At 32.4% G+C, this 26,653-nt stretch overlaps 1 protein-coding gene across 3 annotated transcripts; it reads left to right on the top strand.

Annotated features, from left to right (window-relative positions):
• The first annotated feature begins 8,282 nt into the window (after positions 1–8,282).
• LOC148610523 (uncharacterized) lies at positions 8,283–25,396 on the top strand. 3 transcript variants are annotated; one of them, XM_088595609.1, is made up of 8 exons: positions 8,283–8,517; positions 15,971–16,051; positions 17,186–17,329; positions 17,941–18,036; positions 21,423–21,681; positions 23,692–23,729; positions 24,139–24,206; positions 24,740–25,396. In XM_088595609.1, exons 2-8 carry the CDS (start codon positions 15,979–15,981, stop codon positions 25,319–25,321), a joined length of 1,260 nt encoding a protein of 419 aa, XP_088451735.1. In that variant the 5' UTR covers positions 8,283–8,517; positions 15,971–15,978; the 3' UTR covers positions 25,322–25,396. The 3 variants fall into 3 exon arrangements, with proteins under 3 accessions (XP_088451735.1, XP_088451736.1, XP_088451734.1); XM_088595610.1 differs by lacking the exon at positions 8,283–8,517 and adding an exon at positions 13,708–13,918 and having other exon boundaries at positions 21,549–21,681; XM_088595608.1 differs by lacking the exon at positions 8,283–8,517 and adding an exon at positions 13,711–13,918.
• Positions 25,397–26,653: the final 1,257 nt, after the last annotated feature.

Below are 26,653 nucleotides of genomic sequence, written 5' to 3'. Positions count from 1 at the left end.
TATGCTAACATTCACAATTTCCAGCAAATTAGAGGCTGATATTTTAGCGCTACAATTTCGGAAGCACAGACAATACGTCGTTATGGTCCGTGACAAATTTTATTTTGTAAAAACTATACTAAGTATTTTTTTTACATATTCAGATGCTTAACTTTTTGAATGACAATGAATTTGTCATTCCAATGGGATTCACTTGTAAGGCCTGCCGGTTTACAGCATTGTTGTGCCTGCACTAGGCGGTCAAATGGCATCAAAACAAAATTGCATTGAAGAGGTGAAAAGGTTAGAGTATGAATATATACTACATCAGGAAATTTCAGATGTGTATCAAAACAATAAAACAACCACTGGATCCTATGAGTCACTTTTCTTGCTCAGTAGAAACCTGTGCGCGATCAAAGAACACAACTTACTACATTTTATTTAGTATTTCAAACATGACTCTCTGCATTAATTGCAGACATAAATATGGAAAATAACGAATGACATTCTCAGTTTTTAATCTGCTCCCATTTCTATTATTAAGTTTGTACCATAGGTATTTTATCCCACATGTCTATATGGACCTAGTTAATGAGTGTTCTGAATTTTACTTGTTGCTTCTAATTGTGAAATCTTGAAAATAGCACAAGATAAAACTCATATTTGATTCAATTTACAAGTGACATCAGCAACTTGTACCGCATCTGCTTTCAAAAGCCCTCTAGGTGATATGTGGTAACACTAAAAGCCGAAAATAAACGGCGGATTCTAGTGAAACGGTTGAGGTGTCTCGTCTGTAGTTTACAATACGGGTTTTAATGGTACTTTAATATCCATAGTGCAATGAACAGCTTGTATATGTGTTGCTCCATTCGCACGTAATTGCTCTTTTCCAACTGAAACACAAGATCGGTTCTACATTGAGAAATGACCGACCAAGTTCTTTATCATTTATTTAAGATGAAAATTTATCCACGTAATACTTTAAGATATTTCAAAATTCCAGTTATTTGTAAACTGCTTGTTCCAGTATGGAATATAATGCATCCAAACTACATTTTCGTATGCTTTGTCGTTTATCGTTAAGTTATTGTAATACCCGTGGAGACCAATTGTGCGCCAATTATTGCGATAAAAAATGGGATTAATTTTATATACGATGGTGACATAACTTTTTGTAGGTTTAAGCAGATCTGGAGCTGGCATGTCAGTTAACTGCAAGTAGCCCTTAGTTTGTACATTTGTGTAATCTATATTCAGTTTTTCTACCTTTTTTACCCGATTTTTAGGTGTGTTTAATTGCGTAATATTTTTCCACAGTGGCCAGATTTTAAAGGGGAGGGTTATGATCACGTCGAAGCACTTTTAACCGGCAGCATTTGGTGCCTGTCCGAATCTGGGATTTAGAGCCTTTTTTGAATTCACAATAGATTTTACGTAATTATAAGTTATATTATTATAAACCTTTGCAAATCTTCCCTGTAAGAAAAAAAAGTATCATAATATTTTAATATTTTAATGAAGAAAATGGAGAAAGAGAAATAACTCTACTTTCTTAGTAGGGATATTTATTAGTTGCGACCATTTTAAATCTTGTTGATAAAGCAGTACTCGATAAGCAAGAGATTAAGGAGAAATATGCCCCCTTATTTTCCTGAAAATTGATGTATGAGCCAGAGCAATTTTTACTTGCTGAACAAAGGTGTTAGTTGTAATGTTCAATTGCCTGTATTCATAACTTATCTGTACTGCACATTTACTTCATAATCATTGGTAAAAATAACTGGTTTTCTTAAATCTGACAAAACCAGAAGAAAATTACCCAATCCACATAAAATTCAAATATCTGTGCCAATGTACATGTATGTAATATCTTGATATTCTGAAGCATTTTTGTCTATTTCATCAGATTTTGTAAAGATTTGATGGGTCTAAATTGGCACAATTATCAAAAAAAAAATGATCTAAGTTTTAGCTAATATTAGAAAAACTCAATAAGAACTAAGTAAATATTCTAATATGGTAATGGCGTTGTCTTGCATTAATTCCTTATACAAAAATGCAAACTGACAACATTATATTACCATGTTTTGCAATTCCGCTGATTTGGGGGTCAGAAACATCCCTTCATATATCTCGTCAATTCAGAATTTCTCGTGAGTAGCTTTCATCTTCATTACGGTTCTATACTTGAAGACAAAAAGCAGAAAAGCATTTTGCCCCTATGTTCTATTACTAGTTATGAAAATAGCCCAAAAAAGTCGAAAAGGGGCAATAACTCATTGGTCAACATATTTTTTTATCAAATTTGGCTAAGCTCTTTCCCCCGTCATGCTTAGGTTAAACCTTATGGCTTTTGAGATATTTGCAAAAATACTGCTGTTCTATTTTTATTATGGCGACCATGTTTTTCGACGGATCAAAAATCGAAGCAAAACTTTTTGAAGGATATCCTTAGAAACAATCATGGTTAATTTTATATTAATTCATTCAATAGTTTATGAGTAGAAGATTTTAATGACGACGACGACGACGACGACGGACGCCAAGTGATGGTAATAGCCGACAATGCCTACGGCTAGGTGAGCTTTAAATATCTGGTTGTTTTCAAGCTCATCCCATTTTTATCTATATTGTTTTGTATGTGTATATCTAAAATTGTAGTAATTGACAGTACGCCATATTGACAAAGTGTGTAAAATATAAACGGAAGGAAACACTCGTACATTGTCCCATTAATTGATCTATATATAATGTGTGTAAGATCCTGTATGTTTTCTTAAATATGTGCATGTCGTGTTTGTCACTTCTAATTGTTTGTTTATGAAAACTGTTTATTTTTGGAACAAGGAACATTCCGTAGTTGCATTGATGCTCATGGAATAACTATTACTATAAGTTTTAAGCCAGCTATCTTTTTTTCATTTTAATAAATCGTCGCAAGCACATCTCCTTAGCTTATAGTTCAGACATGTAATGCTGGTGGTCATGTTGCAATATATATTGTCCCCCTAGAAATATATGTAACAAAGCGTTGCTGATGTCCTATGTACTTCTTTTTCGGCGACCAACTATAGTCCATATATGGCATTTGACTCTTGGTCATGCGTGTTTTATTAGATGAAGACGTCATGTTCTTCAATTGCAAGTGAGGCGGTCCATATAATTTCCTACTGGTCCATATAACGTTAGAAAGTAAATGAATATAAATATCTAAAGTATTACAATATACAAAATAAAGAATGTTAGCGAAATCAGTTAGCCGTACAGACCGATTTACGTTCTGGATGCATACACATGTGTTTCCAAGAAAATGAATAAAGATTCATTTAGGATAAATACATTTTCGAATAATTCAACAATACATGTTTTCTTTATCTACCTCGCAAAATAGTGTTTTCCTTCGTTCATCTTTATGATATTCATACCCTTTGTGCGATGGTTAAACTTGTTCGATGCATTATACACATGAAGTGTTATACATTGATTGTTATTTTTCTGTTCTATTATGTTAATATTTACTTATGTCCTAGTAATTACAGAAAGGTGAACATTTGTTAGTTTTTTTTTTTTTTTAGATATTATATATCTACTTTTAACTTACGGAAATCAAAACTATAAACTCCGGAAGCAAATGATTATAATTATAGAAGGGAAATATTCAAATATACACATAAATTAATTGTAATTAATTAATTTGTAAAGAACACAGGGAAGGTCTTGTCAATTAAATACACACCAAAATCAAGATGTACATCTTCTGTACAGCGGATGACGCAATTTACGGCTGCAGACAAGCATTTGTAATTTCTTGGCAAATATTCAATAAGACCTTGTTTGACAATCGGGTTACGTCGCATACCATTGTTAACTTTTCGTCATATTACAAGATTTTCACAATTTCTGAGAGGGCTGTTATAAGTGTCTAGAGTGAGTTTCGAACGTCAGACGCTGTCCTGGGTATAATGATTCACCTAAAATAATTGCAGATCTTACAATTAACAGATTAATTCTTATTTGTCGTTGGTGTCTTTACCAGACAAGACTTTAAACCTTCTTTCCGACTGATGGCTTGCAAAAAAGCAAGGACTACATGCACTTCTCTTTCAGCATCACACCATTTCATTTCTCTTTTCTTATCGTTGAGTTGCTTGTTGTTCAGTTTGTTAATGTTTCTAATGACCGCCGATTTGGTCTTGACAATCGTCTTTTCCTTCGTATTCACCTTTGGTATTTATAACAATATTAGTTCTTAGATGGATGGTGAGTCGACGAAATATGATAAAACAAATTTAATAATTGATAAAAGTGTCGAGAATTATAACCATATGGATACGGGGACAACGAAGTTGTTGAATCTTTATACTCTAGCAACATAAAAGTAAACTGAAAATGAAAACGAAACAATACATACGGAAGCCAGAAATTCCTTATTTGAGACCGACGTCTAGTTTTTTTTTTTTCTATGCACCCATACTACTTTTTATTAATTTGTTATTTCTTTTATTCAAAGTAGGTTTTAATTTTGTTATTTATAGTTTATAAGTGTTATGGTCTTAAATGGGCAAAAATGTGTTAGTAATAAGAATAAGGAAATGATATTTTTAATGTCTTTGAACGTCTGGCCTATTTCATAAACAGTACCTATTGTTTTTGATGTATACATATTTGGGTAAAAGTATGTAGCAGTGTTCGTTCATGTCTGAATCATGATATTAATGGAATTTTAAAGCGTATTAATCAAACTGTATAGAATACACTGTGTAATAAGTCATTTCTCGAAAAAGGTATGTCAAATTTTATTTATACAACGATTTGATTCATTGCTTATGATCATTTATTTGTATTTTTTGTGGAACCATCACAGAAACATTGTTAAAGATTTAGGCATAACATACTCACATTCATTCCTGGAATGCCAACAAGAATATTCATGACTAAAGAATTGATGGTAGTATTTCTCTTTTTTCTTCTTTTTCTTTTAATTCATGTTTTTGAAATATGTATGAGATCACTGACTGTAATATTGGACTTATTGGTCTTTTTTTTAATAAAGCAGAGTAGGAACTCCTACTATCATGATAAAAACGATTTGTCCACTTTTGTGCTGATACGTGTATCTACATCAATTTACATCTATAGTGTCTAGTTTGGACGAATTATAATACTCGGTAGTAGCCTGTTAGAGTACGGATATTATATTCCTTTTGATATTGTCAAAACTTTCCCTCATTTATTTTACCTGTTTACAATGGTGAAAAAAATAAGAAGATACATTATAACCTACAGATGCCTTACTAATAGATACCAATCAATAGTTCGATGGAAGATTTGTCTTGCTTGATTTAGAGTGACATGTCTATGGGCCATGTAATGGGGGGACAACTATTCAGTGTTTACAATTATTACAATGCTGACATACCAATGGAAGTCCTAGTCTACAAATGATATTCTATTGCAGAAGTCACGATTACGACGAAATAAAAGATGGAGATGTTTTGCCCGTGTATTGGCATACAATCAGAACAAAACTTGTGAATAATAATACGTACACAGAAGAAAGATAACGTAAATAATTATCGTACACAGGCCAGAAGGATCTCTATGCCCATTCAAACAACGAAAAAGAAACTCGTGAGGGTGTTTATCAATTTCCACAATACTGTCGAAAAAAAGAATAGTATGCGCTGAACTATGACCACATGACTACTGATAATTATACATACAATCACCTGCAGTTTTCTTTAAAATAAAGCAGATATTAATATGTACATGTTTCTTGTATCAAATTTAAAGGAATTATATGATACTTAAGTGATAGTATCTTTAAGAATTAGGCAGTAGGTGAAACATTGTATGAACAAACCCATCGTGTTGACAGTATTTTAATATAACTATTATTTTCATCATCAGAATCAAGAAAATCAGACATTTGTTTCCTTATCATGCTGGCCCGTTGAGTTATATTTATTATTTTGAAAAACAAATTATTATTGAACATGAAGTATCAGTCCCTGTAAGAATCAGAGAGTAGGTGAAACATGGTATGAAAAACCCATCATTTTGATAGTGTAATTTGACTATTTGCACCATCAGAATCAAGGAAAACAGACAAGATTTTCCATATCATGCTGGACCATTCAGTTACAATTTCATCGAAATGCACTGAACATGAACATTCCAAGGGTAGATAACTCTGTCAAATATCTATTTTTTCTAACATTCTATTGAAAATTTTCTGAAAGCCAGTGATGCAGAGATTAGATAATGGTGTATTCATATGTATCCTTGAGTGATATTACATTGTCAGATCGTCGGGATTTTGACATGCATGTTTCTGATTTTTTCCATCTTGCCTGATTCTTACATACACTTACACTTAATGCTTAAACAACCAGTATATGTACAAACATTTCACCATCTAAATGTATAGGAACCAGGGGCTATAATGTTCATGTAACCAGATTTGTACCTCCTCTTAAAAGTTTGACTGACTGGTCTGGATAATTAATATATATTAAATTGGGGTATGTATACATATTTGCTAATTACACTAGTGTACGTATTCGAGGAGGAAAGTAGATCCATCGCGTGTACACTCCAGAAAATGTTTTTCGTTTTTCAATGTATTATAGAAATGAGGTTTTCCTTATGTGAGATTAATTTTAAAGTACGTGTATTCTACATATTATGACTTATTGAACCACTAGCTTTATTTACGTATGTGCGGTACTTAATTTAATTTAGTCAACATGAAATGAAACGTTTGACAGGTTTTTGTTGTTTCCTAATTACTTAAAGTAGCAGTCTTTATTAATAATTCAACATTCCACCTGTAGTGTTCTTTAGGTTTCGGGAGAATACATATCTGAATACAGAAACAATTATAATAACATAAAAAATTTAGCGTATGTAGGCTGAAAAAAAAACATCATTTTGTCGGTTGGTTTGTCTACATAATTAATCACCTTTATCATAGGCTGTGCCTGCATTTCACATGGACTAGTACTTAATAATAGCACGTTTCACACTTCACTATATATTCAAAATTAAAATCCTTCAGGAGGTAATACATGCATTTCAAACCCTCCCTCCAATTTATTTTAGGTTCTAACTCAGACATAGTTATAGATCACATAACAAGTGTTAGGTTGTCATTCAGTTGTTGCACTTTCGACATAAAATTCATATACATTTTGTATAAAATTGGCATTTTGCAAGAGTTGTCTTTCTTCATTTGGTTTATCATGGTTGATTTTAGTAGGAGATGTGTGTGATTTTGTCATTAAAACAGATCTGAATGCAGAACGGAAAATCAATACATGAGAAATATAGCGTATGTAGAATGAAACAGCATTGTTTATTAGGTAGTTTTCTGCATTATGAATCACCTCAACAATAGGCTGCGTCTGAATTTTATTTGGACCAGCACTTAATTATAACACTTGCTTAACAGTTCACTGTTTAGTCATAATTTACCGGAATCTGTAAATTAAAATTAATGTTTAAATATAGACTCTCCTTCAATATCCAGGAGATTACAAAATTTCTCCACTCAAAATAGCTGAATCTGACATTTAAGTATCGAGAGTAGAAAAATCGTGTAATTCTAAAGAGCATCAGAGAAGAAGCTTTTTCTCTCATGAAATCTGTAGAAAGCTCGAAATTTTAAAATTACGGGAAAACTCTCGCAGAAATTTAATCAACGCCCGTGCATTTCAAATCACCGGTTTAGAATGGGAGAAAACACAGTTAACAATTTGCTGATAGACGGATTACACTAAAGTACAGCTTTGCCTTTAAACCAGACAAAAGCTTATGATTTGTGATTCATATATTTTTAATTCCCAAATATTTTATTTTATAGGAAATCCTTCATTAGGTCATATAGAAAGTTTATTCGATAATAAAAGAAAAAGAGAGTTGCCCTTTGGCGGTATTAAGACTTAAGTAGCAGCCTTTATTGATATCAGATAGGATGTGATACATGCATGTCAAAACGCACCAAATTAACCTTTATTTCTTGTTCAGAAACAATTATAGATCACATAATCAACCCTTGTTTTTCATTTGGGGTTGCGTTTAAACTTATACAGATTGTACATGATATTAGCACTATGCAAGAGTAATCGTTCTTGGTTTGGTTTGATTTGATTGGTTTAAGTGGAAATTTAAAGTGTAGTTTTCTCAAACGTACGTCTCAAAAGGGTTATTGCCACTTAAAAAGATATAGCATATGACACCAAAATAAACCATCGCCTGATCCGTGGTGTTTTTTACACTTCGAATCACCTTACGATAGACAGTGTCTGAACTTTATATGAATTGATACTTAATTGATTATTTCTTTGTCAAATGCTGAGATTACAGAAATTCGTACAGACATACCAGATATGATGGATAGGGGAGTGTAACAAGAAACAAAAATCTTAAATTATAATTCTCAAAGGTATGGTACATGTATATTACATGATGAATGAGAACAATGTGTGCTTTATTGATGTGGACTTTTGGATTTAATTGGTCAATTAACAAGTATGTATATTACATTTACGTATTTGTTTTAGGAACATATATTATTAGCAATATGTGCTGACTGTTTTTTTAATTATCACAAAATTCAAATTTTGAAATATTGCAGATATCTATACAATTGAAGGTCACTCGAAGAATTAATTTCATGACTCCACTCGATCTAAGACTCCACTCTTTTATCGACAAAGTGCCTCTTACATGTGCACATCGATAGTGATTAAGTGTTGGATGCTCAACTCAGAATATTTATCTTTCCTATAAGATGCTACAAGAAAGGAAAATTTTTTTTTACATTTTTATTATGTCTAAATGCAATGACTGCATACTTTTGAAATATTTTGTCTGGCTTTAGTACATGTACATTTTTCAACCTCTAAATTACACTAATGGAAATAAATATTCTTTCGGTCCACGCTGAAATCGGACATATTGTAAAAGAATAATGACTGCATGTGTGATGTTAATTTGATTTTTAAGTAGCACTCCAGCTAAGAATCATGCAAAATGTGAGTCATTGGTGAAAAGACTACATATTTTTCTATATTTTTTTTTTGAATTGCCATAGTAATCAGAAATAAACATTCAGTTTTGCATATAACCCATGTTCTCAAGAGATAAAAATTATATAGAATGCACTGCACAATTCAAAATTAAGGGAGATAACTATATAAATGACACTCAAATATAATAGAATATATAGGATTTTCAAAGTTGATTATGTCCTAAGAGCAGACAGATTTGAATGAATAATTACACATTTCACCTTTTTGGAGGTGTAACACATTTTTTTTATATTTGCATTCTTACAAAGATATCTACCTAAATGTTAAAATTTCATAAGTTGCTATAACAATAATTTCCGTCAATGCCGTAAATGCAAGTAGTAAGAGATTTTGTTTCTCTTTTAACCTCAAAGTTACGTATATTCCAAGAGTCCATGTTGAAATCAGACAAATAGTAATTAATACGAACGATACTATCGTAAGTGAAATAAATGATAACCTTTAACAAAGCGACTAACTTTTATTGAACAAATTAAGTTCACGTTTGTTCAATAATTCAGCTAAATTTTCTGTTGCAGGGCAAATGAATCAGTGCCACTGAACTTGTAAAGTAACCAGTGAACATATCAATATATTTTGCATTTAATTTGTTTATCCAATATTACTTGTTTTATTACCTTTATCTCGAAGTTGTTTTTGTTACGCATGACTGTATTTTTTGACATTTTTCGTTTAAAATGGTCTTGAATTTTGTAGTAAAATAATTAATAAAGCACAATTATGACTGGACGTTCTAGTTGAGTTAGAGAAGGACAATATTCGAGCTGTTATGAATGGAAATTCTTCAACTGTCAAATGAAGTTCTGTATTACAAAAGTGGTTTACCATAGAAGTCATAAAGTTACACAAATATTTCAGCCATTATATTTTGTTCAAATCAAAGGTTAAAGGTCCATTGGTATAATCAAAGTATCATACAAACAGCTACTCATATGCGCGGATGGATCCGATCGGCCCATTTTTCCTCACAACATATATTTCAATCTGATTTTGTTAGTCTTTTAAAATCATATTTTTCTAATTCATGGAAAATGTCACAGAGAATACTAAAGTTGACATTTTTCATCCCGGTGAAGTTCTTGCCTCTATAACAAATTCTCCATATTCATTCTCTATATAAATACTAATGTTAAATCTATTAAAAATATTGGAACCATCCATACCCCCAAGTGTATGAGTTCATGTGTATTCCAAAATCTACTGAAAAGGCAGACAAAGTCCTCTCATCCGCAGTAAAAACCAAAGTCACATCTGTTCACAATCCGGACTGTCCAAATATCTCTTTTTTCAACGAGAGGATGTTGCAAATTAAGTGTACCTAAAGAATAGTTTTTAAATCGCACCATTTTACAAAACATATCTTACGAATGACAATCAGAAAACAGTGATTATCCATATGGCAAAGGAAAGACAACGCTTAATAAATTTCCAACTATCCAGTGTTAGGCTTGATACTGCCATTTGTTATATGGACTTTATTTTTGACATTACATGGATTTCTTGTCTGTCAGTTTGGTAATTTTATTATTAGTACCCTTGTTAGTCTTGTCTCATCTGCGAGACAGAACCTTCATAGCGTTCGATCAATTCCCTCGCTCAACCGTATACGGTGCGATTTAAAAACTACTTTAGGTACACTTAATGTGCAGACTATTTAAAGTCTGATAACCTATACTTCATTCACAATGTCTATTTTTTTGCCGCGTGAGTACAACTGGAAAACTATGTCCTATTAACTAAGTAAGTAATGATATCATGCTTTTAACCATGTTTGACAAAAAGTTTCCACAAAATAACATATATTGGTGAATGCTAGTCACTTTGAAATTGTCACCCAGAATAATTTTTCGTCTTCACAATTAACTTGAAATAACATGTTTCCTAACGAAACCCAAAATCATTAAAATCCCAGCAACTGATGAAATTGGTCACAAAATGTCAGCCATTTTGATATTGGCTCCCCCCCTAAAAAAAATCCAGTCAATTCAAAATATCACGTTTACCTAATGAGTGGCTTTCTTTTCCATTATTCTTCTACAGGTGAGGAGAAAATAGCAATAAAAAGCAGTTTGACCCAAATATTGTCTGTGGTAACAACGGCCATGTTTTCAATCGATGAAAATATCTAAACAATCAATTTGTGCAAGATACACTGAAAAGCAATTATACCAACTTTCATTTACATTTTGTGTCATGCTTTCAGAGAAGATGATTTAACAGGTGAAAAAAGACAAAATAAAATATGCTTCAAGGGCAATATCTCCTACATCGTGCGACGAATTATTTTTAAAAATATCGGCATAGGTCCGATTTTTGATTGTGAACAATTTTACTCTCTATCAGAATTTTACTAAATTCAACTGTTTTCGACTTATTGGCAAAAAAAACCTGTATTTTGACCCATATGTTTTATTTCTTGTAAAAGCGGTCATGTTATTCGACTTTTTAAACAATTATAAACAATCGGTTTTGTTCCGAATACCCTTAGGAATAACATTATTAAGTTTTATTTGAATATGAGTAGAAGTTTTAGATCTAGATTTTTCTTTAGAGAAAAATAATTTTGGTATAGTAAAATAACAAAAAAAAAACAGCCAAAAATGTCAAAACTCCAACATGGGTCAATTTCGGCAATATCTCATCATGCTAAACACATTTTCCGGGCATAATAAGGTTAAACCTAAATGCTTTCGGAGATATATGCAAAACAATTCTGCCTGACCCCTATGTTCTATTCTTAGTAACGTCGGTCCTGATATTTTTTCGACGGATCAAAAATCGAAACATAAACTTTGCGTAAGATGGCATAAGTAAAAATTATGTTTAGTTTCATATAAATCGATGTTGTAGATTCAGAGTAGAAGATGTTTTTAAAAAAAAGTTAATAACGACGCCGACGGACGCCAAGTTATGGCAAACGCTCACAAGGCCTACTGCCAGGGGAGTCTAAAACACCTGCTTGTATTCAAACCGAACCCAATTTTGCCCATTGCTTTATATGTGTAAATTTAATATTGGAGTATTTGAGAATACGCCATTTTGACAAAGTGTTAAATATAGAAGGAAGGAAACACTCGTGAATTGTCTCATCAATTGACCTTTAAATAATGTGCGTTATTTAGATCCCACATGTATTTTTTTAAATATGTGCGTGTCATGTTTGTCATCTATTACTGTTTGTTAATGAATACTATTCATGTTAAGAATAAGGAACATTTCATATTAGCAATGATGCTTATGGAATAACTAATACTATATGATTTAAGCGAGCTTAAATAAATTGTCGCAAGCACGTCTCTTTTAGCTTATAGTACAGATATATAATGATGGTGGTCATGTGGCAATATATATTGTTCCCCCTCGAAATATATATAACAAAGCATTGCTGAGGTCCCATGTATTTTATGGGGGTAGAGAGACCAACTAGTCCATATATGGCATTTGACCTTATGTATCATAATTATTTGTTATATTATACTTCATTATTATACTTCATAAATGAAGTTTACTCTCTGAGTCTTGCGTGTTTTCTCTTAGATTATGACCTCAAGTTTTTCATTTGAACGTGAGTCGGTCCATATAATTTCCTACTGGTCCATATAACGTTAGAAAGTAAGCAAATGTAAATCTTTAAAGTATTACAATGGAATATACAAATGATAAATTGTTATCAAAATGAGTTAGCCGCACAAACCGACTTACGTTCTGGGTACATGAAAATCTGTATCCAAGAAAATAATTTGATTGACAGTAAGCCCAACCTATTATTGCGTATACATTAAATGCACCTTATCATGACCTCTTATATACTTTAAGTAAAAGTTGAAGACAATGAATAAAGATTCATTAGGATAAGACTACACTTTCGAATAATTCAGCAATGCGTGTTTGCTTTATTTGACCTGCCAAATACACTTTTTCATCTTTCATCTGTAGGATATACATACCCTTTGCTTTAATGAAATTAATTATAAGTTATATACATACGAAAAATCGATGGTTAAACATCGAAGCAATATACACATGTGGTGTTATACATTGACTGCCATGTTACTGTTTTCTTGTGCCAAATTTTTTCTTAAGTCCTAATAATTACAGAAAGGTGAGCAAGTATTCTAGATCTATTTTTAAGTTAAGGACATTAAAACTATAAACTCCGGAAACAAATGATAGTAATTTAAGAAATAATGCATTCAAATATACACGTAATTGTGGATGACTTTGTGAAGAACACATCACGGAAGGCCTGGTCACTACTAAATACAAACTAAAATCAGAAAGTTGATGCAACAAGCCGACAGGAATATTGAAATTCTCGGTCAATATTCAATAAAACGTCGTTTGACAATCAGTAAACGTCGCGTAACATCCTTAATTTTTCTCGATATCGCAAGATTTTGACAATTTCTGAGAGGGCTGTCATCACTGTCTAGAGTGAGTTTCGATTGTCAGATGCTGCTGCAATACATACAGAGGCCAAGAATTCCTTACTTGGGACCGACGTCAAGTTTTTCTTAGCACTCATACTATGTTTTATTAATTTGTTAAATCTTTTATTCAACGTGAGTTTTAATTTTGCTATTTATTGTTTATAATGGCTATATTTTAAGTGGACGGAAGTATCTTCGAAACAAGCATTCGGGAAACGATATTTTAATGTCACTTATTGTCCTGCCTATTTCATAAACGGATCTGTGACTATTGTTTTTGAAGAGGTATACATATTTGGGTAAAATATGGTAGCAGTGTTTGATCGTAATATTTATAGACATTTCGAGCGTATTAATCAAAATATATATGATAGGATAGTCTGTGTACTAAGTCATTTCTCGAAAAAGGTATGTCAAACTTCATTTGTAAAACGATTTGATCATTTCAATGTATTTTGTGGAAACGTCATTGAAACATTGTTTTAAGATATAAGCAAAATACACTCACATTTGTTCCTCGAATGCGAACATGAATATTCGTGACTATGGAATTGATGGTATTGTTCTTTAAATTCATTTTTTTATTTATGTTTGAGATCGCCAACAGTCATATTGGCAATAATAAATCTATGGTTTTTAGGAATAAATCTGTTCATACTTTTGTTAATATTATATTGGTGGGACTTTTACTTTCATAATTTATGATAAAAAAACGATTTTGTTTTGTTTTGATACATGTATCTACATCCATTTTTATTTATAGTCTAAACTGGAAGAATCATAATTCTTGGTAGTAGTCTGTTAGAGTACGAATGCTTTATTATTTGTTATATTGTCAAAACCTGATACAATACCTAGTTTATCGCTCATTTAGTTTACGTCAACCTGGTAACAACATTGAGAAAAAATATGAGGATGGTTTGACCTGTAAAAGGATTACGTTATAACCCAGAGATGCTTTACTAATAGATACTAATCAAAAGTTCGATTGGCGGTTTGTGTCGTTTGATTTAGGGTGACATGTCTATGGGCCGAATTTTCTAGAAACTAAGGTAAACTGCATTACACGTTGTTTTCTCAGATGGAAATTTTCGGTCATTTCTTATTAACTAAATTCGGAAATTCCAAAGAGTCCGTATGTCACTTCCTGTCAGACTAAAGCCAGGCTATCAGTGCTCTTACGATTTTATATTGAAATCGTTTATATTGCCGTTATGGGAATTTAGTCTTCCAATTATTACTTAGTCTCCATGAATTGGGCTTATTTGTTTGTTAAGTAAGGATCTCAACTAGTTTCGTGTCTTTAAAAAGCAAAATATCTGACTGTCTATAGTTCATATCTAAATGTTTCGTAAAATAATAAATTAAAATAAACCCTAGTTGGTATAAAAATGTTAAAGGCGTGTCTATTTTTACTATCATTTTCATTTTCTTCATTTTTGTGTTATTTCATCTTTCTTCAACATACTCACAGCAAACAACCTTGTGGCAATTCAGGAATGTTAATGTGAATACAATGATCCTTGTCTAAATTAAGACTTATTTGAACTTTAAAAAACAAATAGGCTTTGAAAGTGTACTTCAAAATACATTAGAATTATAATGAACATACATGTACAGAACTCGTATGGGGAAAACTTCCAATATATGGGCTATGGGGGATGGATTTTGAAGGATGGGGGTTTTGAAAAGAGAAGATGGGAAAATTAGCTTTAAATTTATTTATTGATATGATGCATGCATTACTTTTAAGTAAAGATCACAGTTTATAAGTTGAACAATTGGAAAATGTCAAACTCAATTTGATAACGTAAATATTTGATAAAGCAACATGCAATGGGAATTCTATGGGGCGGGATTGTTTCTCTGTGGAATTGGAAAGTCATAATTGGGGATGAGGATGGGAAACTAGCGCAGTGGAAGTTGGTATATGGTGAGTATGGAAAGCTTATATAATTCATGAGCTGTAGCATACTTCGGCAAACCTGATAACATTATTTTCATTCTCTTTTTTCTATGTTTCTTTGAATGTTTGTATTGTAATCATTACATAATATATTAAATAACGACCATATCATTTATTACCTTATAATATTGTATCAATTGTGTTATCAGAAATGGCACATAAGCGATATTTTGTCTGCGAAATACTATTTGAAAGAGAAGAATATTATACTAATAGTAGTTGCATAGCCCACACTTGGACAATTATAGGTATATATTGATATTGGTGTCCGTCTGTCAATTTGTGCTTCATTTCTTCCTTCCGATACAGGAGGGGTACAATTGAATCGATTAAGGCTTTCACAGAATCCTTATGACATATTTCCATTGTTAACGTAATATTTTAGATTCAAATCCAAATCAGTGTGGAGGTAAAAAGCTGCATGATATCAAATTGGGGGGTGGGGTATCAAGGTAGTGAGCATGACTCACACTTTTACTTGTTTCATTTTACAGGAAAAATAATGTATAGATTTAGCATTTTTATTTGCATTGTTGCTGGGTTGAGTATACATTTCATCGTAAACTCGGATACAGGTTAGTAAAATATGCCTCGTGTTTTTATTGATCATATTCATTATAAGCTGCAAGAATCACCCTGATCCAAGAAAATAGAATGAGCTCGAAACATCTCATTCCGTGAACTATAAATCCATTGCTCAGTGGTGATCCATTAAGGAAATGAATGTGATTATTTTCTGATTATTATCATCGTAAACAGAACGTAATGTAGCATCTATTAAAAGAAACTTACAAATGGCAATATTCATCAAGTTGAAGTTTCATGCAGTAACAAAATAAGAAACCACAAAAAACATTTTTGTTTTTCTTCATCCTTTAAAAAAAGATCCAATTTTCCAATAAAAGCTCATATTTCAAAATTTTTGTCAGAATAAAAAGCTTTAAAACCACTCTACATTGTTTCAAGTAAAGAAATTTAGATCTAAAAATCGGATTCCGTAGTGTTTGTGCATATCATGTCTGTATGAACTGTGTAGACATAGTGAGCATTCCATAGTTCTGTAACCTATGCCACATTTTGTTCTGTGTGTGTTTCCCTTACGGCGGTTCACTGATAAAACAATTAAGAACCATGCATACATGTATACATCAAATGAAAGCTAATGAAAATGACTTTTCAATACATGAACTTATTAAAGAAAAATACAAACACAAAAATAAATGTCACCATGGATACCACACAGAAATCGTGTCAAAATGCACAAAGACTGACAAAAAACATACCCACTTTAAGCTTCAAAATGACATATATCGCGCGAAAAATACAGACATTTTTTTTTTCTGATTCTCTTGCTTTGGACAATGAGCTTTTCAAATAATCACACTTCCTATGGGCATCGCCAGTTAGATTTTAAGCTATTTTACTTCCAATTCCACTCACCAATTTGTACAGGGTAAACATTTCACTTACGTCCCTTTCAACATACTGGACAGGCAGCCATTGAAATAATTCCTTACAGCAATGAAAATAAATGTAACATAGCAAAAAAACTTGCCCTTGTTTACTTTTTTCAGAAAAAATAATCACCATAGCATCCATCAATTTTCAATTATTTATTTTTTCATCCCTCGCCAAAATTGCGAAATTGAATGAAACTGTGGAATGCTAGCTTATGCTGAGTGTGTTTAATCTGCATATATTTGTTTTAGGCATTTGTGGCAATTATACAAAGTGTAACTTGTCATGTTATAAAGTTGAATGCAGTGATCCTAAGTTCATACAGAATGCGTGTACAACTGATACAGAAGGGTGTATATGTTTACCTGGAAAGATAAAGTCTGATTGCTCAGAAGGCAAGTTGAATAATACAAAAACCAGTCATTTATTTCAAAAAGTGATCATTTAAGGAGGTATACCTAACTCTTGAAATCAGTGATACGTTTGTATCATATTCAACTTCACCAAAGCCTATCAAGCTTTCATTTATAACAGAATGAAATCAGTCCACGTCACTTTGATGCTTACATGAGATTGATGTTAAATGGTGAATATAAACGTTCCAATGATTTGTAAGAGTTGTGTCCCTTATTATAGGTCTACCTCCTTAAAACCAGTCTTAAGTGAAAAGTTTTTTTTTGGCCGACAATCCGACAATTTAGATGTTATATATGTACACGTAAATGTTACGCAAAGCGAGTAATAAATGGAATATGAAATATCATTGTTGGTTGAGACATTATCTTGATTATAAACAAACCAAATGTTATTTTAACACAAAAAGATCCGTCCCTCAGAGGCACCGCTTTAAACCATATCGAACAGAAACAAAAACAAAAACATCACAGTAACCACATATCTGGTTAAAATAACAATACATTATAACTTATACAGCAAATATGAAACTAATACAAAAGTGTTCTGAAGTACAATGTCTCGTATTTACATATATATTTATCCATTTTAGTATGTGAAAGAGGCTATTATGGAGTAGCATGTTTAAATAAATGTAACTGCTCCAATGATGTTTGCAATGCAGCGACAGGTTGTCCTGTCATAACAGGTATGCATAAAAATTAACACCAAGGAAAAAGTGAAAAACTAATACGTGATGAACTTCCTCAACTATTGAGAAAATTTAAAAAAAAAAAAAACATTATGTGTAAACATCAGGCATTGGGTGGCACATCATTTCTCACAAATTGGATTTGTTTTGTTTTGTTTGCCTCAAACATAATCAAAACAACTATTAAAAACATCTGAAGAGCTATTTAAATTTATTCTGAAGTATTTAAGACTTATAATTGTACTGCTATTAGGTTACAGACCACCAATTCAACCAATGAGCATTTGGAACGTACGCAAAAATAGTCCTACGCAGAAATTACCCCTGTTCCTCTTAGTGCTGTGAAAAAAGTTCTCATCTTATTTTAAAAATTTAAAGAGTTTCTGAAAGGAAAAACATTTCTGTACATTTTATAGGTGCATTTTGCTTCTTGTGATGTGAAGCCTAATCTCCATAATGAATTTTTAATATACCCCTATCTTGTGAAAACACTGGGATTTCCCATGCTATTTATAGACCCTTCACTTCCGGTGACCAGTACTGCACTGCAAGTCTGCTAACCCCACATGCCATTCTGAGGATTGTGAGCTGACATATGTAGAATCATGCTGATATATAGTCATCTGCAGGTTAAAGTTAAGGTAAAGTCCAGAGAAGCCATTGAATATTGTGAAATTAGCATAGAAGCCTATGGGAAGTTGAATTAGTGGTTTTTAGCCTTAAGTTGAAGCCATGGCAAAATGAAAAGTTTCTTGAAATAGCTTTAAACTACTTGAAGATCTTGTTAACTTTGCCATGAGAGGAATACACTACAAACATCCTTCAAAATATGCATTTTTTTAAGTTATAGGTCCAAATTATGGAAAATTGGTCTTTTTGGCTGATTTTTATGTCCTATCTTGTAAAAAGTGTAGAAAATTTAGTAAAAATATCAAATATTAAACTTTGAGGGCTATATTTACCTAAATATGGTAGTAATAAGCACTTGAAATCAAGTTTTGTGTAGATTTGAGCAAAAATTAGGTTAGAAATGAGGAAAAACTCACTTTCATTACTGCGGTTAAGGCCATATAAGCATTCCCCTATGGCAACATGGAAAATCCATTATTGAGCACTTTTTTTGCTTTAGGTGCCCTTTACTGGTCATGTTTTAATGTGAAAACACTGTATTTACAAATTTAAAGCCAAATATATCACCTTTTGTGAAAGTTTAAAGATTTAGGATTTTTGACATGTGATCAAGAAAAAGGGGGAGGCAAGTCAGAAATAAATTTTTGAAAATAGACCAATTTCTCAGAAAATGATTACTTTTAAAACTATTTCTTCATTAATATTGTTAAAAAACAAGTTGTGATTGATATTTTTTATTTGAAAAGTCAGAAAAAGTTCTTTGCAAATATTTAATGCATTTCAGTATGGTAGAATATTTTCACTTTTTTGCTCGCACAACTTGGTTACCCTATATTTAAAAATCAAATATTTAAAAAAGTGCTTGTCACATTTCACTGAAACTTTGCAAATGCATTCAGTATGTGTGTAGGAAGATACCTGTATAGTTATTTATTTTTTCTAAGACAAAAAGTGACTCTTTAGGTTACAGACCACCAATTCAACCAATGAGCATTTGGAACGTACGCAAAAATAGTCCTACGCAGAAATTACCCCTGTTCCTCTTAGTGCTGTGAAAAAGGTTCTCATCTTATTTTAAAAATTTAAAGAGTTTCTGAAAGGAAAAACATTTCTGTACATTTTATAGGTGCATTTTGCTTCTTGTGATGTGAAGCCTAATCTCCATAATGAATTTTAAATATACCCCTATCTTGTGAAAACACTGGGATTTCCCATGCTATTTATAGACCCTTCACTTCCGGTGACCAGTACTGCACTGCAAGTCTGCTAACCCCACATGCCATTCTGAGGATTGTGAGCTGACATATGTAGAATCATGCTGATATATAGTCATCTGCAGGTTAAAGTTAAGGTAAAGTCCAGAGAAGCCATTGAATATTGTGAAATTAGCATAGAAGCCTATGGGAAGTTGAATTAGTGGTTTTTAGCCTATTATTGCAAAAAAGTGCGGGAAAATGATTTCGCCTTTTTTCCATAGTGCATTTCAACCGAATGTGACCTTTCACTACCTTAAAAACAAATTTCACAAACACGTTGATGTTTATTTCTGGAGGGTATTAGGGATGAATAATTGGATAAAACAAGAAAATATCTGTGGTTTCTTTTCTTGATGTGCAACACATTACACACATTTTGCCTGTTTTGTCCTGTCATTTTAAATTATAAGAACAACTCTATTCTCTGAGAATAAATATTTTATTCGCAATATGCTGCTTAAACTTTTAGGAAGTTTCTTTTTCTTTGATGAAACATTGTGACTGGATTTACTACATAATTCGTTGAGCAAAATTAAAAAAAAGATATACTTAGCCAAATACAACTGCATATGAACTGTACAAATGGATAGAAAAAAAAACGTTTTTATTTTTTTTATTTTTTTTATTATTTTTTTTTTTTTTTTGTTCATCAGCATTCAATCAATTTTTCAACATAAATGCCTCGTCAAAGTTCTCTAAGGCTTCCTTAAATGAAAAAGTATTATAAAAAGTAAAGTAAAAAAAATTGTTTCAAGCATTGTAATAAGGTTACAGAATGTCGTTCAGATTGCATTAGGCGTATTTCAATAATGTAAAGCGTGTCTGTGTAATGCTACGACTGTAGTACTATTTAACACATTAATCTGTGTGCACAATTTAAAGAAAACATTACTAAAGGCATAAAAGAACGTTATATGATTGGACTTTACAACCGATATGTACCCGAAGTCGTTCTTATTAGAGAGAATATGTACCTCGGTCAAAATCAGATCAGTCGTAACAAATTGTTTTACAAGCATGATTAAATGCTATCATGATTCATTTGTTTGAATTAAGGAGGTACACTTAGGCGAAGGGACATAACTCTTGAAATCAGTGATATGTTTGAATCATATTCAATTTCACGTATCAATGGTTTTATTGAGTTATGTCACTCAGCCTAGATCAACCAACTTGAAGAGGGATAAATAAATGTCAGTTCAATTTAACCCCTGTATTTGATCAACAAGAATCGTCGATTCCATAACATGGCAGTTACATGAAATCAATACAATGCGTAATATTATATTATAAAAAAAATATTTTAATAGCATAATCACATACATGTAAAACATATCGCCTGTGTTTATGTTTCGTTTAATGAAGAAACAATGATATCAACGTCAACGAGTAGACCTTCTAGGACAGTTCATTTATCGTCAACAAACAGTGGTAACGCTGGCGTTTCGGGGAGAGGTGTTGGTGATGTTGTAACTACTAAAATATTTTTATCCACAGAAACGTCAGCAAAAACTACTACTCCTGACCATTCTAAACGGGATGACAAAGTCTCGTTAACAGCGTCAAGATCTACCACTTCCAGTTTTAGCATGGAAGCATCAACAATTCTTTCTTCTGTTGCAGTTAATGTCAATGAAACGAAGGGTTTCACTTTTACCAAGGCTATCATTATTATTACTGTATCATCAGTGACTGGATTATTGCTAGTGACTGCAGCATGCATTTTTGTGATAAACCGAAATTGTAGACACAAAATGTAAGTTCGGACGATTTTGTATGAAACAAAGTTTTATATCTAATACTAATGCACAGTTACACAAATAGACAAGGCAGTAACTTTTTGCCTGCTACACTCCTTGAGACGTTAACGTTTCCAATTTTAGCATTCGTGCATCGTTTATCGTGCGTTTACACATCGTTTTGCGTTCGTTTAAACGCACGATAGAAACGTTCTTTTATGTTTGTACTTTAATTATTTCCTTGATTCAACTGTTATTATTATATTTTTTGCTATTATTAATTCATATAATTTCATTAGTTTTATTTTCTATTTTTTCTGTCGTCATTACATGTCAATACTATTATTTTTCGTCGTTCGTCTATCGTGCGTTTAAACGCACGATATGAGCGTTCGTCTATCGTGGGTTTAAACGCACGCTGGAAGCGTTCGTTTAGACGCATGATAGTAACGTTCGTTTAAACGCACGATAGAAGCGTTCGTTTATCGTGCGTTTTGTGAGCGTTTAGCGTGCGTTTGGGTATCATGCGTGTGGAAAACCTAAACGTCTCAAGGAATGTAAATTATAAGATTATACACTGTTTTTTTCTTCAGATCGATGTGTAAAATCGGACAATTCACTCAGCAAACAAATAATAGTCCGTACGACTGCAGGTTTATGAATGAAATGTCCGATTTTCCATATCCATAAAGTCTGGGGAAAAACAAAATCCAGACTCCAAACTATCTGTAATGTATTGATGTTTTGTGTTTTGATTTTTGTTTTGTTTTTTGTTTTGCTTTGATTTTTTTATTTCAATGGTCAATTTCGAAATAAAAAGATGCTACTGAAAACATACACAGTGAAACTTCTCCAAACCGGCCACCTCTGGGACAAGAAAAAATGGCCGGTTTTGTGAAAAATAGCAATGCAGTCTAAGAGCTGTTTCCATTAATGTGTTCTATAACCCTATACCTTGTCAATTTGTTGGTCGAGACATGATGAATGCTAATTCAAAACTTTGGGGAAATAATTTTCACGGTTTTCAAAGAATGTGTATTAAAGATTAAAGGGCTATTGATGGTACATGCAATTAATTATTTGTGTTGTTTTCGTAAATTACCTATCAACAAAGTCTAATAATATCACCCCTATGTAGTTTTGGCTTGGGTACAGGTCACATTAATTGACAGTTAAAAGATCGTACTATGAAATGACCCGGGTTGCCTGACGTGTGTACACACTAATTAACAGCCAACCAGTGACAAAATGTAACGTCTGGATTAAATTTGTTGTTTAAACTACTGTCCCCTTCAAATATCATTTGTCCACTGATGAAATGGAAACCGATCAGTGAATGACTTATTAATTACGTAATATAACGAAACCATTATAGTTTTGTTGACACATGTATTATAGTTGAACAATAACCGGGTGGCCGGAATTCAGAGGTTTTTTTTATTTGAAATATGTACCTAAATCTGTTAAAAACCGGCCGATGTATGGTTTAAGGGGTAGGCCGTCTATTGAAAACAAAACACACAAGTTTTAAGGTATATCGGCCGGGACTTTTGAAAAAAAGCCGATTTGAAGGGAAGACTTGTTTTCTGAGGTTCCGGTTTTAGGCGCGGATCCAATGACTGGCGTGCCGGGCATACGCCTCTTCTAAATCGGTAAGACAACATTTTTTACCACAAGTTTCACCCCATAATATTTGTTTGCCTTGCTTTGCATGACATTTAATTCAATTAACGCCCCCCCCCCCCCCCACGATATTGGAAATGTATGGAATGAAGGCGATAATACCGTTTCAGACTTTCAGATTTCTGTTAGTTATCGTAGCGATCTCGTTCCGATGTTTGTTTACGATGTGAACATAGAAGTTACATTGTAACATCTGTTATTAGTGATGCTGTTGAAGGTTTTGCAACCAATCATAAAATACCAAAAAGACATATACTAATTAGAATCGAGTTATTATAACTTGTGTCTAGTTATAAGTTTTGTTCATTCATGATAATCAACTCTTACGTTCGTTTACTTCTTAGAAAGCTGCCATATCTTTCACAGAGACAAGAACACAGCAGTAAGTTTTCAGTGAAATAGCAATCGAAGGAGAAAGAAGAAAAAAAATAATGATAGCTATGGAAAAAAAATAGTTTAATTTTGAAACTAATACAAATATTGAATATTTCTGTTCTCTGCTTATTGTTAACAAGATCTCTGTTTAATCGAGGAGAGAAAAAAATCCACTTTAATTTTGGAATGCTTTGATTTTAGTTGGATCCCAAAAAGGGTAAGCACCAATTTATGCGCAAAATTAAAGACACAATTCCTACTTCTAGTGCTTTCAATGTAAAAGGGTGATGTAGCATCAATAAAAGAATGGTCTACCTGTTTACCGCAATTAAATGAACAGCCATGCTTGTTATAAAGCATATTGATGAACGAAGTAGTTCAAATAAACGTAGATCTATTTTTCTTTCTTTATTTAGGCGAAGCTCAGTTAGTTTCATCGATAGAAGATTCTCGAAGAAGAACAAACGAATATGCTGAATCAATGGTAATTACGCTATTAGGAAGATAGGATAATAAATGATTGTACTTTTTGTATAGAATTTGATATGCGATAAATTCAATATGACATTTTTGTTCGATCAATTAAAAAAAATGTGCATGTTTAATGAAATGTTGTACACGAAATATGGCCTTTAAGCCCGACAAACGTCATTATCACACCCGAAATGATAGTCAGCACATATTTTACAGTCACATGCATTAAAAAAAAAACGTTGCTGAAGCATGATAAACAAACATAACCAGAAATACTGACGTTGTATATTGATAAGAAACTTATTCGATGGTTTCTGATATATTGGTTCTTATTGGATGTGATATAAATAATGATACGAAATATATAATGTAAACTTGTTTAGAAGAAAATAAATAGAGCAACAAGTATTACAGGTAAAAAATGCAAATTATTTTTTACTTCTACGCATAAAAAACTTCTAGTTCTTAATTTTGTATAAACGCATTTAAATAAAATATTCCATTTAGCACTACCTTTTTAAAAATCCGTTTTCGTTTTTATAGGAAATCGGGAACAACGAACTAAATTTGAATACCGTAAGTAGATACACCTATATCGATGTAGAAATGTCAAATAATCAAGATCCAACTGGATCTCCTATAAACACTAATACATTATCATCAAACCAAATCGTATTTAATACTAGACCAACTGCTACCAACACAGCTGTAACGGGAGGACACCTATCCATTGGTACACCCACCGGAAGTATTTATAATTATATCGATGTTGACATACCAATGGAAGTCCAAGTCGCCCAAAGACATTCTATTGCCGGAAGAAGTCACAATTACGACGAAATAAATGATGAAGATGTTTTGTCCAGCGTGTATCAGCACTCATCAGAACAAAACTTAAACAACCGACTTGCGGATGATACGTACGCAAAGGGAGATAAAGTAAATATGTTACCTTCCTCAGGCCAGAAGGTTCTCTATGCCCAAACAAATAAACAAAAAGGGACTCTTGAGGATGTGTATCATGTTCCACAACACTGGCGGAAAAAAGAAAAGTTTGCGTTGAACTATGACCACATGACTACTGATAATTCTACATACAACCAGCTGCAGTTTTCTTTAAAATAAGCTTATACTATTCTGTACATGTTTGTTATAGTGTTTTATAGGGAAATATATATTAAACAAGTGTTATGACGTCAACCTAAAGTTTCAGCAGTTGATTCTGTTTTTCCGATTCAACGGTAGACAAACAATAGACAAAACTGTGAGTAGTTTTTTTTAGAAGGTGTAAGCCGTTGTTCGATTTATCAGTACGTATACGCCACTAACTACCATTAGTACAAAAAAGACCTAACAAAAAAGTTCAGTCATTTTTTAACGTTGACTTCTGAAAGTATATCCGCAAATCTAAGTTGGGTTTCCGCTAGTCTTTTCTCCTTTCGCCAGTTTGTTTATCACGAATTGGCGTTTAACTGTACACTTCGCTTGCTACGTAGTGATAATTTGCAGTTCCAAGGTCAATAATCCATTAAGACCGTAAATGGTACGTGTATGTGCGTCGCAGCTGCTGGTCGGAGGAAAACCGTTTAAATAGGATTTTTTGTTACTTGGGCGTCCATTGCATGTACCCGAGGCATTTTGCTCCCGACCAGCGTGCTGGACTGAAATTTAATAAAAAAACATATCGAATACAATTTATCATTTCGTAGTTAATCATAAAAAAGGTAAATTTTTCGAGAGAAACGATAATAATTTTTTTTAGATACGAAAATGCCTTGATTATCTGTCTCCCGTATTCGGTTTTTGAAATGCAACTGCAAAGTCAAAAAAAAAAAAAAAAAAAAAGGAAAGCAAGAATGGTAGTTTCGTATTATCAAGATATTTTTTTGAATTTGTGTGTACTATTTCCATAAAACCTGTCGAATCCCTGTTAACGGACGAAATACAGCCGACCACACTTATACCGTAATACTATAATATTTTCATATGAAAAGGGCACAGTACACTCATCTGCAAATAAATACCTAACGAAAATAATAACTTGAAATATGCATATAATGAAGAATAAGTCTCTGAGAAGGTCAGACAAAATGGGAAAAGTTTGAAAATTAAAAACTCGACGATCTGAAAATAAAGTTTCATTCAAAGATATTTTCTCTATTTGAAAGGGACATTATTATGATTATATTGAATTTGATTACATTGGTTCTTCTTCAATAGAACGTTAGAAAATTGATGATTTTGAGAGAGTTCCATGACCTCGAAATGTTTTCAGTGCATTTTAATGACATTTTAATTCATTTTAACAAGATAAGATAAAAATGGTTCTTTCTTCTTGACTCTGATGGTAGAAATTATCAAATTACAGTGTCTAAATGATGGGTTCTTGCATAGCATGTTTCACACCCACACACACACTTACACTGGTTGATCTCGACATAGAGACTGATGCTTACA

This window comes from Perna viridis, chromosome 8, assembly GCF_037379345.1.
Source record: "Perna viridis isolate PV_CMFRI_1.1 ecotype Kerala chromosome 8, ASM3737934v1, whole genome shotgun sequence".
Classification (NCBI taxonomy): domain Eukaryota; kingdom Metazoa; phylum Mollusca; class Bivalvia; order Mytilida; family Mytilidae; genus Perna; species Perna viridis.
This window is presented reverse-complemented; position numbering and strand designations above follow the sequence as displayed.

Coding starts and splice junctions, on each gene's coding strand:
- LOC148610523 (XM_088595609.1), top strand. CDS start 15,979: ATGTATAGATTTAGCATTTTTATTTGCATTGTTGCTGGGTTGAGTATA. Junction 17,330..17,940: donor AAAGTCTGATTGCTCAGAAG/GCAAGTTGAATA, acceptor TATCCATTTTAG/TATGTGAAAGAGGCTATTAT. Junction 24,207..24,739: donor ACGAATATGCTGAATCAATG/GTAATTACGCTA, acceptor TCGTTTTTATAG/GAAATCGGGAACAACGAACT.